A 23,238-nucleotide genomic window follows, 5' to 3' on the forward strand; every position below is an offset into this window, starting at 1 on the left:
GTTTCTAGTTAAAACATAAGAGAAGAGGACATTTTTCTTATCTTTAGATATAGATAGATAGATAGATAGATAGATAGATAGATAGATAGATAGATAGATAGATAGATAGATAGATAGATAGATAGATAGATAGATAGATAGATAGATAGATAGATAGATAGATAGATAGATAGATAGGTAGGTAGGTAGGTAGGTAGGTAGGTAGGTAGGTAGGTAGGTAGGTAGGTAGGTAGGTAGGTAGGTAGGTAGGTAGGTAGGTAGGTAGGTAGGTAGGTAGGTAGATAGATAGATAGATAGATAGATAGATAGATAGATAGATAGATAGATAGATAGATAGATAGATAGATAGATAGAGAGAGAGAGAGAGAGAGAGAGAGATAGATAGAATGCAGAAAGTGAGACTTGTGTGTTATATAGATTAATTACTTAAGTCATTTTGACGATTATTTGTACATTTACGTTATTTAAACCCAAAATAATTCAGTGTCTAAAAAAATTTGAATATTGGGAAAACATGAAATATTGGAAACATATAATGTTGCACCCTAATCAGCTAATTAACTTATAATTAGCAAGTCTGTAGCAGGTTTTCTGTCTGGATTGCCCTATATGTAACTCGTTTTCATCTACTCTGACCAGTTTCTCTGTCCCTACAGAACAAAATACACTCTCTATACTGTTGAGTAGTGTGTTGAACGATTTCTAAATATTTTAGTATTGTTTTATATCCTAACCTTGCACAAAATTCTCTCAAACTTTATCCTTGGTCTGTCTGCTGTGTTTCTTGGTCTGTTTGTTTGCTAACGTGCTCTGTACTAATCGTCACAGAACAGCTGGATTTATCCCATGACTAAATTACACATTAGTGGACTTGAACTAAACAGTTGACCTCTCTTGGGAGTTTTTTTTTTTTGTAAATTACTTCATTAACAAGTGGTAAAGTAAACAGAGATTTCAGATGATTAAAAACTGAAATCTCACTATATGAGGTGGTGCTACTCTGTATTAATCTTTCACAGAAATGTGAACAAAAAGTCTGGTTGTAACTCTGAACAAAAACAGAAATCATAAGGTTGTTGATACAACCTACATCTAAACACAGTGTGACCCTTTAGCTTTGTCACAGTCAGTTTTTAAAGCAGTTTTGTTTAGTTTTACTTTATTGTCTGCATGCATTTAAATCGATACGATGTATAAAGTTTAACTTGTTTTAACAGGCAGACTGAAAGGTGCAATAAAAAGAATGAAACATATTTCTCTTATTTGCAAATACGAATTAGATGTCGGAATGACTAAAGTTGTGCATACATTCAGTCCATTTACCATTTCACCATGTACAACATGGCTCATTTTATTGCATTATTGGTCAATTTATTAATAGCTACACTTAAGAATCTCAAAAGCCACGTGTAGCTCTGAAGCCACCGATTGTGGACTCCTGCTCTAAAGCATGACAGTCATTTAATGCCATTTTAATACATGTTCTTTACAAGAACTGTAGAGGAACATGAGACTCAACTTTTGCTATTACATCCCAAAACAATAGAAGTCACCACCAACTAATTCTAGTGTGGTTTGCTCCAAAATAACCTTTTTAAAAATTGGTATTTTCTTTTTATTTCATTTCATTTCGTTTTGTTTTGTATTTGTTTTGTTGTACATTTCAGCAATAACTTAAACAAGTATGAAGTTTGCATTGTTTAGTGCAACTGCTGTGTGGCTTTTGTGTAGTGTTTTTGTTTAATGAAGCGTTTCTTCGGGGGTCTGTGATGGACCCTTGGGGGTTGTTGTTTGTGAGTTATGCCAGTAAATTCAGGTTTCATAAGCTCAAAATAAGCAATATTAAAAACAAAAACAATTCTTTTCATAATACTGGCAACACAAATATTGTTATCCTCAATTTCCCCTAAACAAAACTCAGTCAACATAGCTTATTTTTTACTGACAAAGCCAGCAGAAATGTATTTAGAAAGTATAATTCAAAGCCTTTGAAAGTTACAATGCTTGTAAGGGACAAGGATACTGTGTACAAAATATCACTACAGTCCATGACTTTGTCTATTTTACACTCCTTTCACTATAAAATGACAGCGATGGCAAAAAGGAAGCTGATGTCCACAGATACAGTATCAGTGACACTGCTGTGTGGTGTGTTCATAACACTTGTGACAGGGTGGATTCATTTTTGCATGAGATAAAACCGAGCGGCGCCTCCTGTCAGCTCAGCTCAGCTCATATTTTTGACTCCTTGAAAAATGAGCTGTACTCTGTAACTTTTGTATCCATAACATGGACTCCTATCATTGTTGACAAAATGTTAGTCTCCCAATGCCTTTTTCAGGATAAATATTAACTATAAGGAAAAAATATATTAGTCAAACCCATGCTTTAAAAAGGTCATATTATAATATTATGCCATCCATTATAAAATAAAAACCTCAAAACAAGAAAAAAGCTATTTTGTATCCTTTTTTGGTAACACTTTATTTGAAGGGTGTGCATAAGACTGACATGACGCTGTCATAAACATGACATAACATCTGTCATGAAGATGAAGAAGACTTTATGAATGTTTATGACAGTTGTCATGAAGTGTCATTCAGTAAATAATGACACTTTTAATACAAAATTGCTCTAAAAGTTGCATTGAAAGTCCATTAAAAATGCCGACTTTGCATTAAATTGGCATTATCTACAAAATCATGCAAAGTTGGCATTTTAATGGACTTTTAATGCAACTTCTAGAGCAACTTTGCATTAAAAGTGTCATTATTTACCAAATGACACTTCATGACAACTGTAATAAACATTCATAAAGTCTTCTTCATCTTCATGACAGATGTTATGTCGTGTTTATGACAGTGTCATGTTAGTCTTATGCACACCCCTTCAAATACAGTGTTACCCTTTTTTTAATTCACAGTGATTATATCAGTTTGACATATTGATTCAACATAAAATGTAAGCCACGCATTAAATGAAAGCTTTGGAGGAAGCTCATGTTCTTAGTTTTGGTTTCTAGATCTATTTTTGGTTCACATATTTCTGTTTTGTCTCTTTCAAATGATTGAAGTAAAAACTGTGGTTGAGCAGGAATACCATAACTTTTAGATGATTATGAGTGTTTCTGCAGGAGTGTAGTCTGTCCTTGAGGACTCGTCACATGTTAACCAGCCAACCAACCTTATGCTAAAAATGATCAAATTCAGGTACAAACTGTGTGTTTAATGTGGATGCTCTTTTTAAGTTTTTGTGTTAATGCTTTTGGAAATAATAAAGATGCATTTTTGACAAGGTGAGGCCATGTGTGGTGGTTGATCAATAAAAAAGAGAAAACAGAGGCAACATGCATAAAAATACTTTTAAAGAAGGGTTTGCTTATTGTTCCAATAATAAGTTTCCACTGATTGTAGAGTATAAATTATGCATAAATAATGTTCGACTGACTTTTTTCTTTGGAATTAGTAGTACTTGCATCTTTTGAGAGCATAATTTAGCATCAGAAAAAAAAAATCCCTCCCACATGTTTTCTGCATCTCCTTACATGACTTGTGAAAATCCATGCGGGATGTTTCATTAGTTTCTTTCAAATTTTGGCTTCCTTCTCGCCACTCTTCCATTTCTGGAGAAAACAATTTCTAGTTATCATACCATTACATTGTTCCAACTAAGCTGTTGACTCTTTCCATTTTCAGACGATGGAGTGAACAGTGATCCATCACATGATCCATCCGTCCATAGTAGATATGTTTCTGAACAGAAACATATGTAATAATATTGGGGGGTTTTCTCCTTGATGTACTGGTTGAAAAATGACATTGTCCGTCTCGTCTGAGTTTAAAAGCATAGCATTTAAAAGTTCTCTAGTCTTCTACGGCTTTAAGATGGTAGGACTTTGCGTGTCTGTTTGTAGTCTAGTTGGCTTTGTAGAGAAACAGAGCCTAGTATTCTCAGCAATACACCGGAAAGTCATTCCATGATGTGGTCTGATAATTTTCCTAAGCGAAAACATTTATATGTGTGTCTGTTTTATCATAATTGTGTGTGTGTGTGTGTGTGTGTGTGTGTGTGTGTGTGTGTGTGTGTGTGTGTGTGTGTGTGTGTGTGTGTGTGTGTGTGTGTGTGTGTGTATGTTCATGTGTAGCTATCCAACAGGGGACATGCGTGTCATTTTACACTCACCAACAGGGGACTCACCATTGAAGAGGGGACATTTTGTAGGTCCCCTCTTGGAAATGACCCTGTTTTAATTGGTTCAAACTTTGAACCTTTGGTTTGTGAAGGTTTATCATTAACATGAACAAACTGGAATCTGTGAGACAAATGTGGTCTAAATAAGACTAGTGTATTTCCTTGATCCCCCTTTCAGTGGTGTCCAAAGTCCTAGTTTAACACACCTGGGTCCAATGATGGCTCCTTAGATGGCCTAAGAAGAACATTGACATGATGAAAAGGTCAAAACGTGGAGGATGCCAGCCCTCGAGGACCGACTTTTTACACCCCTATTCGAGAAGAAAAATGTGATCAGCTGTTTTGTACATAGAATTGAGGTTTTACAGAACAAGTACAAAGACAAGTCCTTTATCTGAGGCCAGGAAAGCATCAATAGTGACTTTCATCTATGACTTTCATCAGTGTCGTTTCAGTCACTGAAACCTCGATGAAAGTAGTCAAATAACTCAATACTGTGTTAATGCTCACACGATAGCTATGTATTTTATCAAGGTGTTTTGATCTAGTGTGGATATTTTAAATTAATGGTTTAATCATGACATCAACAGACCCATTTAATAAGGGTAGGTTAGTAATGTACAACACCCAACAGTGTCCCAACAGTGCTAACAACTGTTCCAGCATGCAGCTCACTCATACATGCCAGTACGATTGTATATGAGTGGGTCAACTGGGGTCATCATAACAAATAAGATTAGTTGTACAAATACAGTCCTTATCCATTCTTTTAAAGAGGCTATATGAGGAGGAAGAGTTAAAAACTGACAAACTGGGTACATCTGAATTTAAAATGTCCACACACACATACTTAAATAATTTTTAATAATTAATGAAAACAACCATTGCCCTATGATGGACTGTGTCCCTGTACCGTACCTCTCCCCAATGACTGCTGCAGATAGGCACTAGTCCCCCATGACCCTGCAAAGATAAGCGGGTGTCAGGGTGTCAGGGTGTCAGGGTAAGCATTTAGGTTGTTTCTTTATGTAAGTTATGTTTTACAGCAAAGAGGAGTACACTAAATAATGAATTAGAAATATTAGAATATTTTCGTGAATTGTCACGCAAGCTGCTTTATTTTTCCTTTTAGTTTAGATCTGAAAGGATCCTCATTTGGTCCCCGAAATAAAGCAACTTGCACAAGAACATATGCTGCAAACCTCTGCTTTCTGCTCAGCTACTTCCTTCGCGCATGCGCACATGGAGCAACAGACGGGCTACTAAACTGGTCAAACAGCGGGTGTAAAAATGGTAGGTAACCAAAATAAACACAAACCCAGGCACTTGCTTTTGTGCCATGAAGGCTTATCTATCAAGACTGATGGAATAATGTCGAAGCGCATGATGTGTCGCGTTTTGCGAGGCTCACAGTGCTCAGTTAATTGTTTTCGCTGCTGTTTCAGGGAAGGTCAGTTGATATTTTGAGAGCAGCTAGCAGCATTAGCCACACGTCCCTTTTTGGCAGTCTGGTAACTTCGGCTGTAAGCAGGTCAACCGCTGGACCTCAAACACGGATGGGGTCGTTTCACTAAAATCTCGGCCTGTTCATAACAGCACTGACACTTTTGTGCGGAGGATATATCCTCATGATTGTTGTCAATACATTCTGGCTAACTCGGCTAGCGTTAGCCAGTGCAAGTTACTAGCTGGGATGTAGACAAAGCTAACCCAAATGTTTCCCAACGATGACCAGGTTCGTCTTAAAAGGCAAACGGAACATTCATCTCAATCCACGCGTGATTAATGACAGAAATCAGTAAAAATGTCAGGCGGGTCAATAAGAGCTCGTTGAACTCAACCTTTAGTCTTCGCTTCCAGGAAATACTGCTCTGCAGAGAAGTGTCCAGATGATGCAGCTGGTCGAGATTTTTTCCCTTCAGTTTGACCACTTTGCTTAGTTTGCGTTATAATGTAAAGTCAGAAATATTAGAAGGGGGAAAAAAAATGCATAGTACAATTTTATGCACCCTGCGGATATTTCTACAAATGCATAGTTGTGTTCAGCCCTTAGGTTCAAAGCCCAGACGCATTTGCTTATCTGTCATCTGGAATGAAAACATAGGAGATGATCTGCACATCCAAGCTCCCAAACTAAGTTTGATAAATTACCTAAATGAGCAGTAGCACTGTAGCTGATTTAATCTACAATTCAGTTCATTGGAAACTGGGACTGTTGTCACCATATGGTAATCTCATGTAAAAACAAGAAAACAAAAAGTATCAACCTAAAGATTTTTTACCAAAAATGGACTAATTGCTTGTATCTAAAGCAGCTTTCCAGCTAATAGCTTTCTAACTGTGTTTTATAAGAGTGACAGCCGATTTGGGTTTTTCTGCATGAGAAAAATGTAGTTGTCTTTTCTTCCGCCAGCTGTCAAACATTGCACAGCAACAGGTGGACAAAAGGCAATGTTTTTTACTGTATACTATAGTCCATACAGCTGAAGAACATTGGTGTCTAACCGGTCTTTTCTCCAGCACCTTAATATCCCATTAGAAGGACTTTAAGATGGCAACGGTATGCTACAAGCTTTCACTTGGTTTTGAACCATAGTGTTTGGAAACAAGATAGTCATGTGCAGCTTTGCTTAAGGTATTATGAAAGCTTCTGGGCCTCATATAGATACCTATAAACTAGCACTGTATCACTTTTATGTTTCAGTATTCTTTACTCATATATGATTGGTTGGAGCAGACTTAAAGTTAAAGTCTCTCCTGCAATCTGCGCTCCCTGCCTGTTTTGATTGAATTATTTATTTTTATATTTCTCAGTATTTTCGGCACAGTGCTTGCGTTACACTCCAGACTTGTTGCACCTCTGGCTCCTCGCGATGGCATCTTATTTCCATCCTCATGTTACGTCTGTGACTGTAGTTATCTGCGGGGCCCTCAGGGGTACAGCATGTGCTCTGAGTACCCACAACATCCCTCTTCAGAAGAGCCTGTGTTGCTCTCACACAGCGTATAATTACCATCCTGTTAAACGCCTGTTTGTCGGGGTTACTGTATGGGTTTGTGAGCGATTTCTTGCCTCCTGGATGTGTTTTAATGTTTGCGTCTCGCTGTTTGTTTTCATTCTTGTGTCTCTCTGTGTCTGTGCGCTGGTTTCTGTTTTGCCCGGTCTGATGCCGCTTGTCTCTGACCACCCCTGTGCCGTGTCTGCGCAGCATAAGCTGAAGTCTTCGCAGAGGGACAAGGTACGGCAGTTCATGTCCTTCACACAGGCTGGGGAGAAGACGGCCGTGTACTGCCTCACGCAAAATGACTGGAAACTAGAAGTTGCGACAGACAACTATTTTCAGAATCCAGAGCTTTACTGTAAGGAATCCATGAAAACCTCGGTGGACCGGAAAAAGCTGGAACAGCTCTACAATCGTTACAAAGGTAAGGCTCGATAACTCACATCCTGCTCTGCATGCTGTTACCGCAGTTCTTTAAAAGTATTTATACCCATTAAACTTTTCTATTATAACCATAAACAGTCAGCGTATGTTATTGGGATTTTATGTGATGGACCAACACAAAGGAGGGAATAATTATGTAGTAGAGAAAAAAAGATTGTGGTTTGTATTTGCAATCAACTTTCATTACTGTTTTCACCGTCAGAGGTCGTTTATTATAACCTCGGTGTCGCTCCAGCTGTTCTGTGAAGACTTTAGAGGTTTGTTTGAGAAATTACTTTACAAACAGCTTAATGAAGACCCAGGAACACAGCAGGCAGGTCACAGATGACGTTTAGGAGAAGTTTAAAGTAGGCGTTGGTTGTAAATGTCAAGCTACCGAGGCATGTCCGCTTGGTAGGACGGCCACTTCCCATTAACGACAGAAAAATCCAAGATTCCTACGATGACTCTGGATGAGCTGCAGGTATCCACGGCTCAGGTGGGAGAACCCAAACAAGTATTAGTTGCGTACTCCACGAATCTGGCCTTTATGGAAGAGTGGCCCTCAGAACGTTACAAGAAGACCCCTCTACCATAAGCCACTTGTAGTATTATTGTTTAATATTGCAATGAAGAGAAGTTTATTTTCCATCATCATAATGTCCCAGTCCCTTCTATCTGAGCTTTCAGATTTGGGGTATGCAAATCTATATCCGTTGTAGGCATAAAAGACAAGTCCATTCTACTGGCCAAGTGCATTATTGGAAAGCAAAGTTGCAATTTGATATGTTGTGCAGCTCTGTTATAGGTCAAAGCATATTCATGTGTTAGAGTGGCCCAGTCAAAGTCCAAACCATCTGCAAGAATCGAGCATTGACGTGTTTATCCTGCAGTTTGACTAAGCCTGAGTGATTTTGCAAAAATGTCTTATTTCTAGTTGCGTAAATTGGAATCATACAGGAAATGAGTTGCAGCTGTTATTGCAGCTAAAGGCGTTTTGGGGCTGAACGCAAATTCCAGCCAAACTTCAGATTTCTATTTGTTGAAAAGTTTCCACATCGTCTATGTCTCACGTCCCACTGCGTATCGATGTCGCTACGTTGTGTTGGTCCGAGGTTTCGGCTGTGACGTAACAAGGCAAAGCTTTTTTGTAAATCTCTGCATCGCTATCTGATGTTGATGTAGAAAGCTTCACATAGTTGTGCTTTTGCTTTATCCGAAACGGAGAAAAGTAACCCGGCTCTTTGTTCTCGGTAGATCCCCAGGATGAAAATAAGATCGGCATTGACGGGATCCAGCAGTTTTGTGACGACCTCTCGTTGGACCCGGCCAGCATCACCGTGCTGGTCGTTGCGTGGAAGTTTCACGCCGCCACTCAGTGCGAATTCACCAAGAAGGAGTTCATGGATGGAATGACAGAACTGGGGTGAGTGTTGTGTTTTTTTTTTTTATCAGCAGCCTGCTTTGCACTCCTAGTTTCATCTCCTGGTGGTTCTCCTGCTGTAGCTCCGAGGGAGGGAAGGCCGGCTAAATATAGATCCGCCCACGGCCCGGGTATTCTGTGTCTTCGTGTGATGACTCAATGAGAAAGTTGCAATGTTTCGACTTTTAAGGCTCGTGTCTCCGAGTCTGTCGGCCAGATCGTCTTCAGCATCCAGGCGGTCCTGTCACGACTGGCTGGGTTATGCCAGCCTGTGGTTATTTTTTTGGACATAACTGGACTGTTTTTTTGTTTTTGTTTTATAGGTGCGACAGTCCAGAAAAACTGAAAGCCCTTTTGCCAAGATTAGAGCAGGAGCTAAAAGACAGCGGGAAGTTCAAAGACTTCTACCAGTTCACTTTTAACTTTGCCAAAAATCCTGGACAGAAAGGTCTCGGTAGGTTAAATGTCAGCTGAGGTGAGGTCTCGTTTTGAGCAGATTAAAAATCTGAGCCGTTCCTCTTGTTGCAGATTTGGAGATGGCCGTAGCCTACTGGAACCTGGTTCTGTCAGGACGATTTAAGTTCCTTGATCTTTGGAATAGATTTCTTTTGGTGAGTGAAAATGGTGCCAGTAATTTATATCCCATCATTCATGCCCTTTAATAACCCGATTTGAAAGCCTGTGCAGTCTCTAGCTTTTGTGCATTATATTACTGAACTGAAATTACTTAATGGGTTGAGTTCAGATTTAATTTAAAAGATAAGAAACTGGACACAATCCGTCGTTAGAGGTTCAATCTGTGGGGTTGTGGTTCAGTCCAGACATCTTGAGCAAGGGGTGTCCAAACTTTTTGTCACATTGGCCAAAATCATAAGCTCAAAAGTACTTGCGTGCTAAAAAAAAATGTACATTCTTAAAACCTAAAATCACCAGAAATGTTCTCATTTTTAGTCTTTTTATCAACTCAACAATAAACTAAGCATAACCCATTTCAATTAAAAGTAATAAACTAATCAGATTTTTTTGTGTGAATTGGACTGTGGGTCCAAAACGTCATTTTGAGCTCAAATGAAGAAAACCGAAAAAGACATTTAGTTTAATCTCAGCAATAAAAACAGGATCTAGGTCGGTGTTCATCTGAAAACACCTGCTGTATTTAGCCAAGTTTTAATAAAGCAATTAAACGCAGATTTGGATGCACAAAGGTGTACTTTAGAGTTTAATTTAGTGAGAAGTTGTGGTTCTGTTTACCACGAAAATAGAAGGAAATCAGAAAGTTTGGTAAACATGATCACTTTATGTTGCATCTAACATTTTAAAAGTAGATTTTAATTGAAAAGTTGTAGTTTTGTCCTTCTGTATTTCACTTTTGTAGTCAGGGATCTGCTTAAAATGGCTCTTGGACCCTACTATGAACACCTGTGTTGTACACAGGGGTGTAAAAGCCGACATTATAACAGCTGCTGGTGAATCTCACTGGCTTGTTTTTTTTTACTGTGAAAATTAGAGCCGCCAGATACATTGAGCCAAAATTATTGTCTATCAGTAAATCAAACCTACAAAGTATTGTTTGGACGTAGCATCCAACAGGACATAATATTTAACATACCGTACATTCACACTCTGCATGGCTATAATACACAGTGACTCTCACACCTGTTAAAAATAACGCATAATACATATTTTTGAAGCTTATTCTATAAATAAGAAGCCCACTTCAGCTGAAATACATATTTGAAGGAAACAAAATAAAAATTGTGCATTAACTCAGTGCTAGTAGTGGGCACATTTCAAGTATGGAGCATCTTATGACAATATTGTTTGTCCAGAGTAGGCGAGCCTTCAATTTTCTTCCCATTAAGTATTTGTTTATTCCAACAACTTAATGGGAAAGTGTTTCAGAAGAAAAGGAAGTGGCAATGCGGTGAAGCAAACGCAGATGCAGATAATCGGTCGTCTATCCAGCTACTGGAAAAACTCCGTCTTAAGAAGGTTTACTGAAAGCATTGTAGCTAACTTATAACCTTTTTACTGCTTTACCTGCCAACACCAAATGTACTGCAGACAAAATGAGCCAGGATACACCTTACTTAAATAACATTTATTGTAGTCCAGGCAGTCCATCAGAGAATACATAACTCCAACTACTGCAGTCTTCACCTCATCAGGACTTTCGTTCTCCATGCACCTCGGCAGCAGGTGAATTTGGGCCGAAAACCTTTGGATCTCAGCGAGCAAATGTAAAAGAGAGTCTAAAGTCAATATGGGTGAATATTTCATAAATCTGTGGGGTTTTTTTGTTCAAAAACTTTCACGAGGAAACCGCTGGCTAATGTAGATATTTAACTTTCATCGTTTTTGACAGGTTTAGGGTTTAAACTTTATGAAGATTTTAAATAATTTCAGTATCTTTTTTTTTTTTTTGTCGAAAATGTCTCAAAACATTAAGCTAAGGCAGATGAGGGGAAGAGCAACTTAAAATTCCTGGAGAACCATTGTGTTTAGGTGTCTGAGAAGGATTGAAAAGCCCCATAATTAACTGTAGGCTGGTAGACATGAGGTCCTTTACTTAGTGGGAAAAGTTCAGAGAAAAATGCAGGATGCCAGACGGAGGCTGTACTAATGTGCTGTTACACAGGAAGTTATTAGCTTACATGGTGTCCTGACAGCCCCGCTGGTTCTACACATATATACATATATATATATGTATATAAAGTTGATATGTTTATTTAAAGCAATGCTAACTAAAAATCTAGAAATCTCACATGTTAACTCAAGAAGATCTTTAATCTGAACTTTGGAATCAGTTGGTGATTGCTGAATTGAAACTTATAACAGAAACAAAAAGTGAAATCAATATATAATTATTTATGCATAGCAATAATTATACAAAGTTAAAGTGCTACACAAAACCATCAGATGCTGGAAAAAGTTCCAAATAATCAAATTTTGCTTTAAATGTCCCACCTTTGGAACCAGAAAGATAAACTGGGTGGATTGGAATAAAACATTTGTTGGATTTAATTTGACAAGTTGGTCCATCAGTATTGTGCAGCTTCAAAGAAGCGTGGCCTGTTGTGATATGAAGATGTATTTGTTTTAAAGGCGAGGGGAAAACAAGGTGTAAAGCTGTGTTTTCATCAGCTCTTGTCCGTTACAGGAACATCATAAACGATCCATCCCAAAGGACACGTGGAACTTATTGTTGGACTTTGGTAACATGATTGCAGATGACATGTCTAACTATGACGAGGAAGGTGAGTCTGCAGTAACAAAATACACACAGAGCGTCTCTTTTTCTCTGCTCCATCACGAGTTAATTAACGGTGCATGTCTGCTCTCTCCTAAGGTGCATGGCCCGTCCTTATAGATGATTTTGTGGAATTCGCTCGACCAATTGTTACAGGATCCAAACGTAAAACTCTCTAAATCCGATCCCGACTCTGGAAAGCCAGAACATTGTTTCTTTCACAGCGACATCATAGTTTTTTTTAAGACTCTGTACAAAAAAGAAAAGTGGAAAAAAAAACAAAAACTGTAGACTTCAGAAGAGAAAACAGAAGCACTTGAAGCCGTCTTTCAGGGAGCCGAGTTGAGAAACAAACTGGCCACATTTTCGGTCTCCTTGAGACGGAGGCGCCGTACGGACATCGCCAGTGTCTCAGCGTCCCGGAGGGGCCCCCTGCGCTCTGCTCTGGGAGGAGCGCCACAGCCTCACCACCGGGCCGACGAGGACACGGCACCGACACGAGGTTCACCCGCTGTGCGTTCTTTAAACGGACAGGACAGAAGAGAGCTGTGTGTTTTAAGATTCTTCCAGGTCATCTTTGTTTTGGTATATGAAGCTCTGTGTGACTGTGCAAACATCCCATGTCTTAACTCCAGCTTTGGGACAAGAGTGCTCGCGACACCAGCACCAACAGAACTGTTGCAGTTTTTAACTGTACATACTGTATCTAATGGGACAGATGACAAAGAGAGCTATAAGAAGAATAATATAATTATGTTCAATTTATAAAATGCAAAAAGATGATTGTTTTATGTACAGTAAAATGCTCAGATCTCTAAACGGTGATGCCTCAATATTATGGATAATAATGCTGTTGGTTTAGTTGTTCGGTGGATGTCCAGTCATGGAGTTGTGAGCTCATTGAAAGCATGTTCTAAAATCATTTTACGTCACCTCGGGCTGGTTTCAGAAATAAAGTTTCACTAAAGTAAAGGCCGTGCTTTAATTTAGATAACTGATACTCGCTCATTTGTCTGGATACTTTCGGTTCTGAGTGGTTGTACGTAGGCATGGGCCGGCTGTCGAGGCGTAACCAAGGTTCTGAAACGTTTCGGGTTCAAAACTTTATGTCTGCAATTTATTTATTATTATTTAAAGACATTTGAGGTGCCAGAAAAAGTGCTCAAGTGAGGAGTTTTCTCCAGGTGTGTCCAACACAGATTAATGCAGACCGACCCCTCTCCTACCTGTTGCTGAACACTACTTAACAACTGGCTAAAAAATGAAAAACAAATCTGTTCCTTATTTCTAATGCTTATAAAGACTAATTCTACTGTTTTGAAGTATTTGTACAAATATATATATATATATATATATATATATATATATATATATATATATATATATATAGCGCACACATTGCATTGTAGTGCAGCCCCTCCCCCACCTTTTTCTGGGCAAATTGTGCATCATCTAGCTAAAACAAAAAAAGGCTGCTGCATTTTTCTCATGCTTTACAAAAAGCATGATTTGACCATTTGCAAATATTTCTGGTCTTGAAAAATGTAAAGTAATGCGGTCATTGGCCATGCTCGTCACTCCACAATGTTACTGCATACTGCTGGTCAGCTGGCTGAAAAAATTTTGCTTTTTTTTTTTTTTTTTTTTTATCTTACAGAAAAATACTAATTTATATGGCAAAAGTTTGGGTTGCAAATAACATATTTGGTGTAAAGTAAAGCCGCCTTGTCCCTCCCAAGTCTGTTGCTGAGCACTGCTGGTCAGTCGGCTAAAAAAATTAAACCACATTTTATTCATGCTGACAAGAATACCAATTTGACTTTTAAAAATACAACTGGTAAACATTGCAAGGATTGTTTGGAATAAAAGCAAGTTAAACCATCAAAAAAATGTATTTTTAAATCTGTGCTTACACCTTTATGACTTCACCCAATAAAAAAAATAATACTGTGAGTATCCCATACCGGCCCATGCCTAGTTGTAAATATAATGTAGTCGAATTTTTTCACTGTTTCTTTAAGAAAAACTGAAATCAGTCTAGAAGACATCTTTCTTTATGATTATTTTTAACAGACAACCCCCTCGGCAGTCTTTGTGTCACTCCAAAACCTAATTTTCAAACTTTACAGTTAAGAAACGCTCAACCTGTAGGATTGCATGGCATAAATCTGTGTGTTTTGGCAGCGAGAAGTTGTTTTTTCTTTTGTTTTGTTTTTTATTCTTCAGAAGTTGAGAAAGCGACGACAGGACAACAGAGTAAGCCTTAAGAGTAAATGCCTGTCTGATATTTCTGTACCTGTCCCACCCAATCCGTTTCAGTGTTACTGCAGGTAGTGAACATCAGACTGTGTTGTCGATGCATCGTTTTTGTAGCCTAAGTATATCGCTCATCTGAGAGAGAAGTATAAAGCATGAGTTTTTCCATAATCCTAGATGTATTTAGCTTATTTGTTTGATGAGACTGATCATGGAAATGTCCCAGAATACAGCTGTGCAGCAAAGTATAAAGCAGAAATATGGTGATGCAGTTGTGAAAAGTATTAAATTTTTTTAAAAATTATTATTATTTGCCATGAGTCAGATGAGCTTGGTCATTAACCGAACTCACGTTGCGGGACACCTTGTGCCACTGATCTGCGGTAGAAAGAAGACGACCATGTGTCTTAAACTAGAGCTCATTTGTTCTCGATGTTTTGATGAAGTTGCTGCTTGTCCTCTTTGTGTCTTTTTTTTTTCTTATAAGAGCTGGGTGATGCTTTATTTTATTCTTAAATAAAATGTATATTGGGCACTATATTTTATTGGGAAACTATGATTACCTTAAAGGAGCTGCTCTATTAATTTGTGTTATAATGGGTTAAAATGTTGATTCAGATATTTTTTCTTTTTTTTTTTTTACTCCAACCACCTTTGGAGCAAAGGTGGTTGGCGATATAATATCAAGATATCAGATATTGATTTTGTTTTGCATTAGCAACTCTTTTTTTGTCTCGTCGAGGATTGTTAAAGGACTCGCATTAGTTTTCTAGACTGATTATAGACAGTATTTACATTTATTTTACATATATTTTCTTACTGTTGAGGTAAGAAATGAGACATGATCATAAGTTGTTTATAAATTACTACTTTTTGAACTTATTAGCAACCGTTTAATTGTTTTATAAATTTTATAATTTTACCACTATTTATGCTTTAAAGTCAGTGTAAAGTCACAGTTTTACTCCAATGAGTCAAACGCTATTATTGAGTCTATAAAGAAATTTTAATAGATGTTTGCCCAGAACTCCAGGCACATTCACTGTATGTTTGCCTTCACTTACTTGTGAGGATGTGCTGCTTTAAGTAAATATTGGTTTAGTTTCATTTTCTACATATCTAAAACAGTTGTACATGTAATCAGACAACAAGCTTGTTTCACGCTGTCGTTGATTTTTATGAAAAGTCAAAAATATGACAATACATCATATATGTTTTTGGAATTGACCTCAACACCGTTCAAATGTCTTCACAGTGACTCAGTAGGAATGTAACTTTGTCCCATGCTACGCTATGCAGACTCTCTGTCTGCGGCTACGAAGGTCACTCAGCTTCTAATGCTTGAAGTGGCTCCAAAAGCAGAGCAGTCTCACCCATTTTGTGATTAATGCCGTTATTCTGAATTTGACCTCATGGGGGCGCTCATAGACAGTGTTCAGATCAACGTAATAATTTACTCTCAATGTTGCCAGGAAGTTACACAGTACGGGGAAAGGACAAAAAGATCCTGTCTTCATACAGCAGCATTGATAAATTTGACACTTTTTCTTCCAATTCAAACACAATGCATGGTTGTGTTCAAGATTATGTCAGTGTTTTTTTAAAACAGCAGCTAAAATTCCTTGTAATAGGTGTTACTATTGAGGATTGTGTGGTTTCTGAAGTTTTTGGATAATTTTCTTAATTTGGCCAACATGTAGTTTAAAGCATTGCCATTGGCGATGCCACTGAACCCCTCGGGTTCAACTGAGACCACTATGTGCTGATTATTCACCGCTGATTAATTTTGAGACTCCAGAAACAATTGGAAGTAGGATTTTCTGTTGAATTTAGATATAATCCTATTATGTAATCAATTAAACGTTTAATAACTTTAGAGATTTGACTATAAACCTTAAAATCATTGGTGGTTGAATAGGTACAACTACATCAACATAAGTATAAATTACCATTATAAATAATACTGTAGTAATAGGCTGTATTACAAGCAGTAGGAGGCATAATTGCTACTTTCTTTTATACACCTTTGGTCTGAATCAAACTTCTGTATTTTTGGTGACGGTTAAATCGATGGTATGAAATCTGGAGGAAATAAGTTTCAGACTTTTGTCGGTTTCTAAATCTGACTTCGGATTCCAGGATTTCTGTGTCTCGTTTTCATCACCGAGAGAAATGTCCAAACGTGAAACTTTGAACTGCCGCCTTCGCTCGCATTAAATCGTCACGTACAGGAGGAGCTTCTCTCCCTCCGTTTGTTTTGTGTGCAAATAAAGTGCACACCTGCGTGGATGTTACCTCTGCGGTGCGGCCCCTCCTCTCAGAGCGAGCTGTAAGGTGAGCCACTGAAAACTCCGGCTGCTTTGTTATTTACCCTCACAGCAGCCTGTTGCTCTCTGGGCGCTTGGGGATGAAGTAACCTTCATGTTGGAGGTTGTTTGTATGTTCAGTGGATGACCGGGGTTGTCTCACGATGGACAGAGAAACGAAAGGAGGTGCAGCTCAGCCGCCGGCGTGCTGCGAAGACACTGACAGGTAAACGTTTCTAATATATTCTCGCTATTAGATTGGGGAGAGTCTAAGCGCCTGCTGCTTCCTCCTGGGTGACCTTATGCAGCAGGCCTATTTGCATCACATTCTTCCTCTTCGGATCATTGTTGTTCTCTTTTAATCCATCAGGCCACCATTAGAAACAGAAGCTCTGGTGTTTATTAAAGAACACAGACTGCTCCCGACTCCACTCGGGCGTAATTTAATACTTAACCATTCATCCAGCCGGGGCATTCGATCACCTGGCTGCAGCAACCCAACCCAGTGGAGGCGGCCAGGGGAGTTAGCTGTGCAGCAGGAAGACACAGAGAGGCGGAGGGGTCAAGGGTCTGGCTTTTTCTGTCGGCTTTGTGCACTGATGAGAGAGGGATTGTGTTCGCCCCCGCAGGATCGACCCCTACGGCTTCGAACGGCGACACGATTACGATTCCTACAAAGAGATGATGAATGAGTACGTGACTGTCCTCAACAGAAGGTCGATGAGGTGGTCCAAGCTCCTGCAAGACAAACCCAACGTGGAGAAGAACCTGACGGGTACAGACATCAATCCGTACAGTCCCTCACACAAGCTCTCACACCGCCTCGCCATGAAACCGCCTCAAACCTCAAAGCATTTAATCGAGATTTCAGGTGTTGATAGGCCAACCAACACAAAGCAGGACATAGAACACAAGTCTACACTTGAGTTAAGGGACTATTGAGTTTAGTCACTTAACTCAATACTTTGACTGGGCCGTTCTAACACACGAACACACTTCGATTTAAATTGTCTCTTTGTAGCTCTCGCTGTATGTTCAGGGTCACTGCCCAGTTGGAAGATGAACTCGAACAGGTTTTCTTCCAGGATGCCCCGATGTCCTGCTCCATTTATCTTCCTGTCACCTCCAACCAGATTCCCAGTCCCTGAAGGTCGGCATCTCAGCAGCATGATGCTGCTACCACCATGCTTTACATTAGGGACGGTGGGTTCAGGGTGATGTCCAGTGTTTTGTTTCTCTAAGCCAGGGGTCACCAACTCCAGTCCTCAAGGGCTACCATCCTGCAACTTTTAGATTCACCTCTGCTCCAAAATGTCTGAACTTCCTCACCAGCATTCATTCCTCTCTGCAATAAGCTGGAAATGAGCAGTTTATTTGATCCAGGTGTGTTTGAGCAGAGACACATCTAAAAGTTGCAGGACGATAGCCCTCGAGGACTGGAGTTGGTGACCCCTGCTCTAAGCTTTTGGTCACATGTAGAGCATGGTATGCAAACGGACGCTATTGATTTGATCAAATTTATTTGACCAAAGCATCATCCACATTTGCTATAGCTGTAGCAAACTTTAAATGAGATTTCTTATGATTTTCTTTCAACAATGGTTTTCATCTTGGCACTCTGCAATAAACACAGATTTCTGATTTGCACTGATAGTCTTAAAGCGTCAAACCTCTTGCATGTTTTTGACATGCAGAAGGTTTAGCCAAATGATAAAGAGGCCAGAGGATCTGCTTTATTGTTAAAGTTATTTTCACTGGTCCGAAAATATATGCTTAAGTTTTTCCTTCATTTGACTGAAGAACACTGTCAGCCATTGTATCCAGGTGTTTTGGTAAACTGTGCAGTTTTGAAATCATTTGGAAGTCCTCCTTTTTAATCTCTGATCTATCTGCTGTGTTTCTTCGATTTCATGATGTTCGAAGCTTTGAGGCCTTCACAGAAACGCTGCAACTATACCAAGATTTAAATAACACAGGTGGACTCTATTTTCTGAATAAAGGGACTTTTCAAAGCATTAAAGCATTAGATCACACTTTATTTAATTTAGGGATTTTCAGACCAAGTAACTTTTGTTTTGGTCTGTCAAATAAAATCAAGATAAAATACATTGAAGTATGTGGTTGTAACATGACATAAAGATGAACGGCTCAAAGGGATTGAATGCTATTGCCAGTCACTGTGACCTCTGAAAATCTATTTTTGGATTTTTTTTGTTTCTTTAAGTGAAAAGATTTGTGCGTAAAGGCGTTCCCAATGAGCACCGAGCCAGGATCTGGATGGCAGCGAGCGGCGCTCAGGAACAACTGGAGAGTAAACCGGGTTACTACCAGTCTCTCTTAGCCATGGAGCACGACGCCAAGCTGAAGGAGACCATTCACACAGGTGTGGCCATCCTGCTTTATGCACTCAAAGTGATCATTAAAGGAAAGAAATCAGCCATTTTTATGTCCCAAATCCAACACTGGTGACATTTTGCCTTGTGGGCAGACATGCACCGGACCTTTCCTGACAACATCCTCTTCAAGAGCCGAGCAGAGGAGGGTCTGCAGAAGGTCCTGTTCAATGTGCTGCTGGCATACGGACACCACAACCAGGCCGTGGGCTACTGCCAGGTGGGCAAAACGCTCCGCTCTCCTCTCACATCCGTTCTACAGGACGGACTGTTAACTTTAATGGGATTAAAAGAAGTAGCCATTATCTAAAACGTATTCTTTCAATTATGCCTTCCTACCAAGACCTTTGCTCTTTGAAAAATGTTGTTTCATAACTCTCCGAAGATCTTCCTTTGCAAATATTTTCTTGTTCTTGACTCTTGCCTGTGGTTTGCATCTGAAGGCACACCCTCAGTATTTACATTCATGCAGGTGTGTCTTCATTTTGACAGCGATCTGTCTCTGTCTTTGAGTCTCAGAGTTTTTCTTTTATGACCTGATATTTTCTTGCTACGTATTTGTCTCTCCAATGGGCCTAATTGTTTGATCAGCCTGAATAAGGCTTCATTTACCAGCCAAGACTCATCTAGCTGCTATATTTCAGGGATGCAAAAATCAGCAGCTTATTGTCCAGTTACTTTAAATAGGGGCTGTTTAGTAGTTTTCTTTTTTTTTCTTTTTTTTTTTTAATTTGACTCTTTGACCTGAACAGATTAAAATGTTGACCTCGGGCATTTTCAGCATTCGAGGGCATTCTTAGCTTCTCCACATACAGCTCTGGAAAAAAATAAAGTTTCTCAGATTTTACTTTTAATATGTTTAAGTTTGAGTAAAAAGAACATTGTTCTTTTACTCCATGAACTACTGACATGTCTCCGAAATACCAAGCACAAATTTAACACTAAAGTTTGAACTCAGGAAGAGTTCAGAAATCAATATTTGGTGGAATAACTGAGGTTTTCACTTTCAGTGGTCTCTTCATTTTTTTCCCCCAGAGCTGTATATGTTCTCAAGTTATTCGATCACCTTTAAAATAGGATTTTAAATATACATATTTAAGATAGAAAACCACCCAACTAATCTTTTTTTTTTTTTCTGTATGCATCTGCTGAACATTTAGTTTGGTTTGTCTTTCCCAGGGGATGAACTTCATCGCAGGCTACCTCATCATCATCACCAAGGATGAAGAGAAGTCCTTCTGGCTCATGGACGCGTTGCTGGGCAGAATACTCCCAGGTAGATTTATTCGCGTCTTGACCAAGAACGATCCGCCCGGGCGGATGAACGCAAACAGCTGTGCACATCCGGCCGATTGGTTTGAATTCATGGTGGATTATTGTACGGACAAACCGTGACGCTTCACAGTTTGGAGTGAGATTATTTCCCCTGGTGTGCTGTCGATATCAAGCGAGCTAGTGAAACATCTTCGGTGCGTTTCTGTTGGCGCGTTTATGTCAACGGTACCTAGAGCTGCTGGAGTCTTCATTTAGCACACTGCGGTCTGCTTTTAGCGAGAACGTACTTGAACTGCAAGGTTTCTGTAATCTGTTTGTAAAACTAAAAAAAAAAAAAAAGAAGGTTAACGGTAATCTAAATGTGCCGCTCAGACTACTACAGCCCGGCCATGCTGGGGTTGAAGACGGACCAGGAGGTTCTCGGGGAGCTGGTGAAGACCAAAGCCCCCGCGGTGGGACAGCTCATGGCCCAGTATCCCGGCATATGGACACTGGTGGTGTCGCGCTGGTTCATCTGCCTCTACATCGACATCCTCCCCATAGAGGTAAGGGAAAAACTTACTGCTCTGACCCCAGAATCAACGTTAGGACCAAAGATCAACCATCAAACGGGGAGTCCTCCACGTTCCTCTCTCTTCCCAGACGGTCCTGAGGATCTGGGATTGCCTTTTCTACGAGGGCTCCAAGGTTCTCTTCAGAGTTGCTCTGACTCTGATCCTCCACCACCAGACGGAGCTGCTGAGAGCGCGCTCACTGCCCGACGTGTGCGAGTGCTTCAAGCAGATGACGTGTGGGTCTTTCACGCTCGACTGCCACAACTTCATGCAGGTGAGGCGAGAAGGTCAAGGGCACAAGCGCAACATCAGTCCAACTAGTTTATCTGTGTACATACATTATTCTAACAAAAGACGTTTTTTCTGATTTTTTTTTTTTTTTTTCCTATAGAAAATATTCACAGAACCTGGGACCCTGTCGATGACAACTGTTGATAAACTGAGAGAGAAATGCAGAAGACAAATCTTGGAGGAGGAATCCCGACAGCCGTGAGGTTTAGTCTCCTCCCCACCAATTTTATCTTCCTTAACTTGTTTTAAATTATAAAGCAATCTATGCAAACCTGAGTGAGTGTGCAACAGAACTGCCTGGAGGCAATAAAACAGAAGAAAGAAGCCCCGTTTTGCTTGCTGCTCAATATATTAGCAGAGCCTTTGGTTGATTTCTGATACTGTGAGGTACAAAGATTTGTTACACTGTAATTCAGCGGCCTGGGTGTGAATTTTCTGAGCCTTTCCTTTAGATTTTATCTGAAAAACCTTTGTACTTTTCCTACGGTGAAGCTTATTTTTATTATTTGCGAAAAGTATTAGAATCCCTAGCGTTATTTTCGTACTTTAATTGTTGCCACATTTTTGTCCAAATGTTCCCATGAAGACTTTTGTGTCTCCTGAGTTGAACTGAAGTAAAAATGTACAGCTTGACTTTGGCGAGATGTGTATACTCCGTTTCAGCTGTTAACAGAAAAGAGGTCATGAAGGGTCTGATTTAGCTGGAAGTGACAATGTAATTAGCTCCTAATCTGTAGTTTTTACTGTTCGAAACACTTTAGTCCAAAGTCTTCAGAAAATGAAATCTCAGCAAGTCTACCTGTTCATTTCTGAGCTCAATCGAGTCTTGAGCTTTTTAGATCTAGCAACAGATACATGACTTCTGAAGGGTTGCAGCATCTAAGAGATGGAGATTCAGAACCTAATTTTTAAAATCTTAATTCCACTAGACAAAAACAAGGATATAAATATATTGCTATTTAAAACAGATTTAGTTTTTTGTAACCAACATGGAAAGAAAACACCAGCCTTTGCACAATGGGTATTTATGAAATCTTCAGGTATTATGTCTAAAATGTCTAATCAAAGGGGAAATATAAACTGATCAAATTTTTTGTATTTCTGAAAACTAATGCAAAAAATAAGGATGTGTTCTTCAGAGTACAGGCACTGAGCCACATAATCTCTACCTAACTTGACCAATTTAAGCATAGCGCTTTATAAATATTACGCTTAAAGCTTTACAAACTATTTTATTGGGTCTCCTTCTGGCAGAGGAACACAATGAAATTGATGCGCCAATATCATAAAGTCATAGGGACAGTGAGCTGGATGGAGCCAAATACTGGAGGAAAACTAAACCTTCAGCCAGGGTTTCAGTCTGCAAGACACTGACCCTAAACAAGACCATTAGATTGAAGCATTATAATAAAGTTTAGACCAAAGCTCAAACAAGGATTGAGAGAGATTTTAAAATTAATGCACTCTTAATCCAACCAGACTGAGCTTCAACCTCTGGATGTTCACAGCAGATTGAGACATCTTTAAATGCACACCACACTTTCCAGAATTTTATTTCAAAGCCTTTGTAGTCATGCATTAATGTTCCTCTTTTAAAAGCTTGTTCTAGTTTTTGTGTCTTTGAAAAACCATTTAAACTTTCATTTTGTTCCAGTTAAGCATTGTATGACCCAAGTAAAATAGCTTAGATCTATAATTTTGAACAAAGTAAAAAATTTGCAGTTTTCCAAATACGAAAGCATCCATGGGGGCAAAAAAAAAAAAAAAAAAAAACTTCAACATTTCAGCAGATATCCTGCAAAATTAAGTTATGAATTCAACCCATCAGTTTTACTCTTTGAATTTTAATAAACGTTAGTCTTTTTGCTTTGAAT

General features: G+C 39.1%; 2 protein-coding genes across 3 annotated transcripts; both read left to right on the plus strand.

The window, feature by feature from the left end:
* Nucleotides 1-5,349: 5,349 nt before the first annotated feature.
* dcun1d2a (DCN1, defective in cullin neddylation 1, domain containing 2a) lies at nucleotides 5,350-15,085 on the plus strand. Of its 2 annotated transcripts, XM_008434829.3 has the most exons (7): nucleotides 5,350-5,484; nucleotides 7,401-7,617; nucleotides 8,874-9,042; nucleotides 9,363-9,493; nucleotides 9,568-9,650; nucleotides 12,200-12,296; nucleotides 12,389-15,085. In XM_008434829.3, exons 1-7 carry the CDS (start codon nucleotides 5,482-5,484, stop codon nucleotides 12,466-12,468), a joined length of 780 nt encoding a protein of 259 aa, XP_008433051.1. In that variant the 5' UTR covers nucleotides 5,350-5,481; the 3' UTR covers nucleotides 12,469-15,085. The 2 variants fall into 2 exon arrangements, with proteins under 2 accessions (XP_008433051.1, XP_081458173.1); XM_081602047.1 differs by lacking the exon at nucleotides 5,350-5,484 and having other exon boundaries at nucleotides 5,506-7,617.
* Nucleotides 15,086-16,444: 1,359 nt separating this feature from the next.
* On the plus strand, nucleotides 16,445-21,997 carry LOC103480080 (growth hormone-regulated TBC protein 1-A-like). Its single transcript, XM_081602048.1, has 8 exons — nucleotides 16,445-17,077; nucleotides 17,481-17,626; nucleotides 19,076-19,234; nucleotides 19,340-19,464; nucleotides 20,424-20,520; nucleotides 20,892-21,064; nucleotides 21,162-21,347; nucleotides 21,465-21,997. The coding sequence occupies exons 1-8, from the start codon at nucleotides 17,016-17,018 to the stop codon at nucleotides 21,564-21,566; spliced, it is 1,050 nt and encodes a 349-aa protein (XP_081458174.1). The 5' UTR covers nucleotides 16,445-17,015; the 3' UTR covers nucleotides 21,567-21,997.
* The last annotated feature ends 1,241 nt before the right edge of the window (nucleotides 21,998-23,238 follow it).

This window comes from Poecilia reticulata, chromosome 2, assembly GCF_904066995.2.
Source record: "Poecilia reticulata chromosome 2, P_reticulata-male-v2, whole genome shotgun sequence".
NCBI lineage: Eukaryota > Metazoa > Chordata > Actinopteri > Cyprinodontiformes > Poeciliidae > Poecilia > Poecilia reticulata.

Bases quoted from the DNA above. Each gene is read 5' to 3' on its own strand.
- dcun1d2a (XM_081602047.1), top strand. From the start codon at position 7,065: ATGGCATCTTATTTCCATCCTCATGTTACGTCTGTGACTGTAGTTATC. The intron at 9,043-9,362 runs GTGAGTGTTGTG...TTTGTTTTATAG, and splicing joins GATGGAATGACAGAACTGGG to GTGCGACAGTCCAGAAAAAC. The intron at 9,651-12,199 runs GTGAGTGAAAAT...TGTCCGTTACAG, and splicing joins TTTGGAATAGATTTCTTTTG to GAACATCATAAACGATCCAT.
- LOC103480080 (XM_081602048.1), top strand. From the start codon at position 17,016: ATGGACAGAGAAACGAAAGGAGGTGCAGCTCAGCCGCCGGCGTGCTGC. The intron at 20,521-20,891 runs GTAGATTTATTC...TGTGCCGCTCAG, and splicing joins GCTGGGCAGAATACTCCCAG to ACTACTACAGCCCGGCCATG. The intron at 21,065-21,161 runs GTAAGGGAAAAA...CTCTCTTCCCAG, and splicing joins TCGACATCCTCCCCATAGAG to ACGGTCCTGAGGATCTGGGA.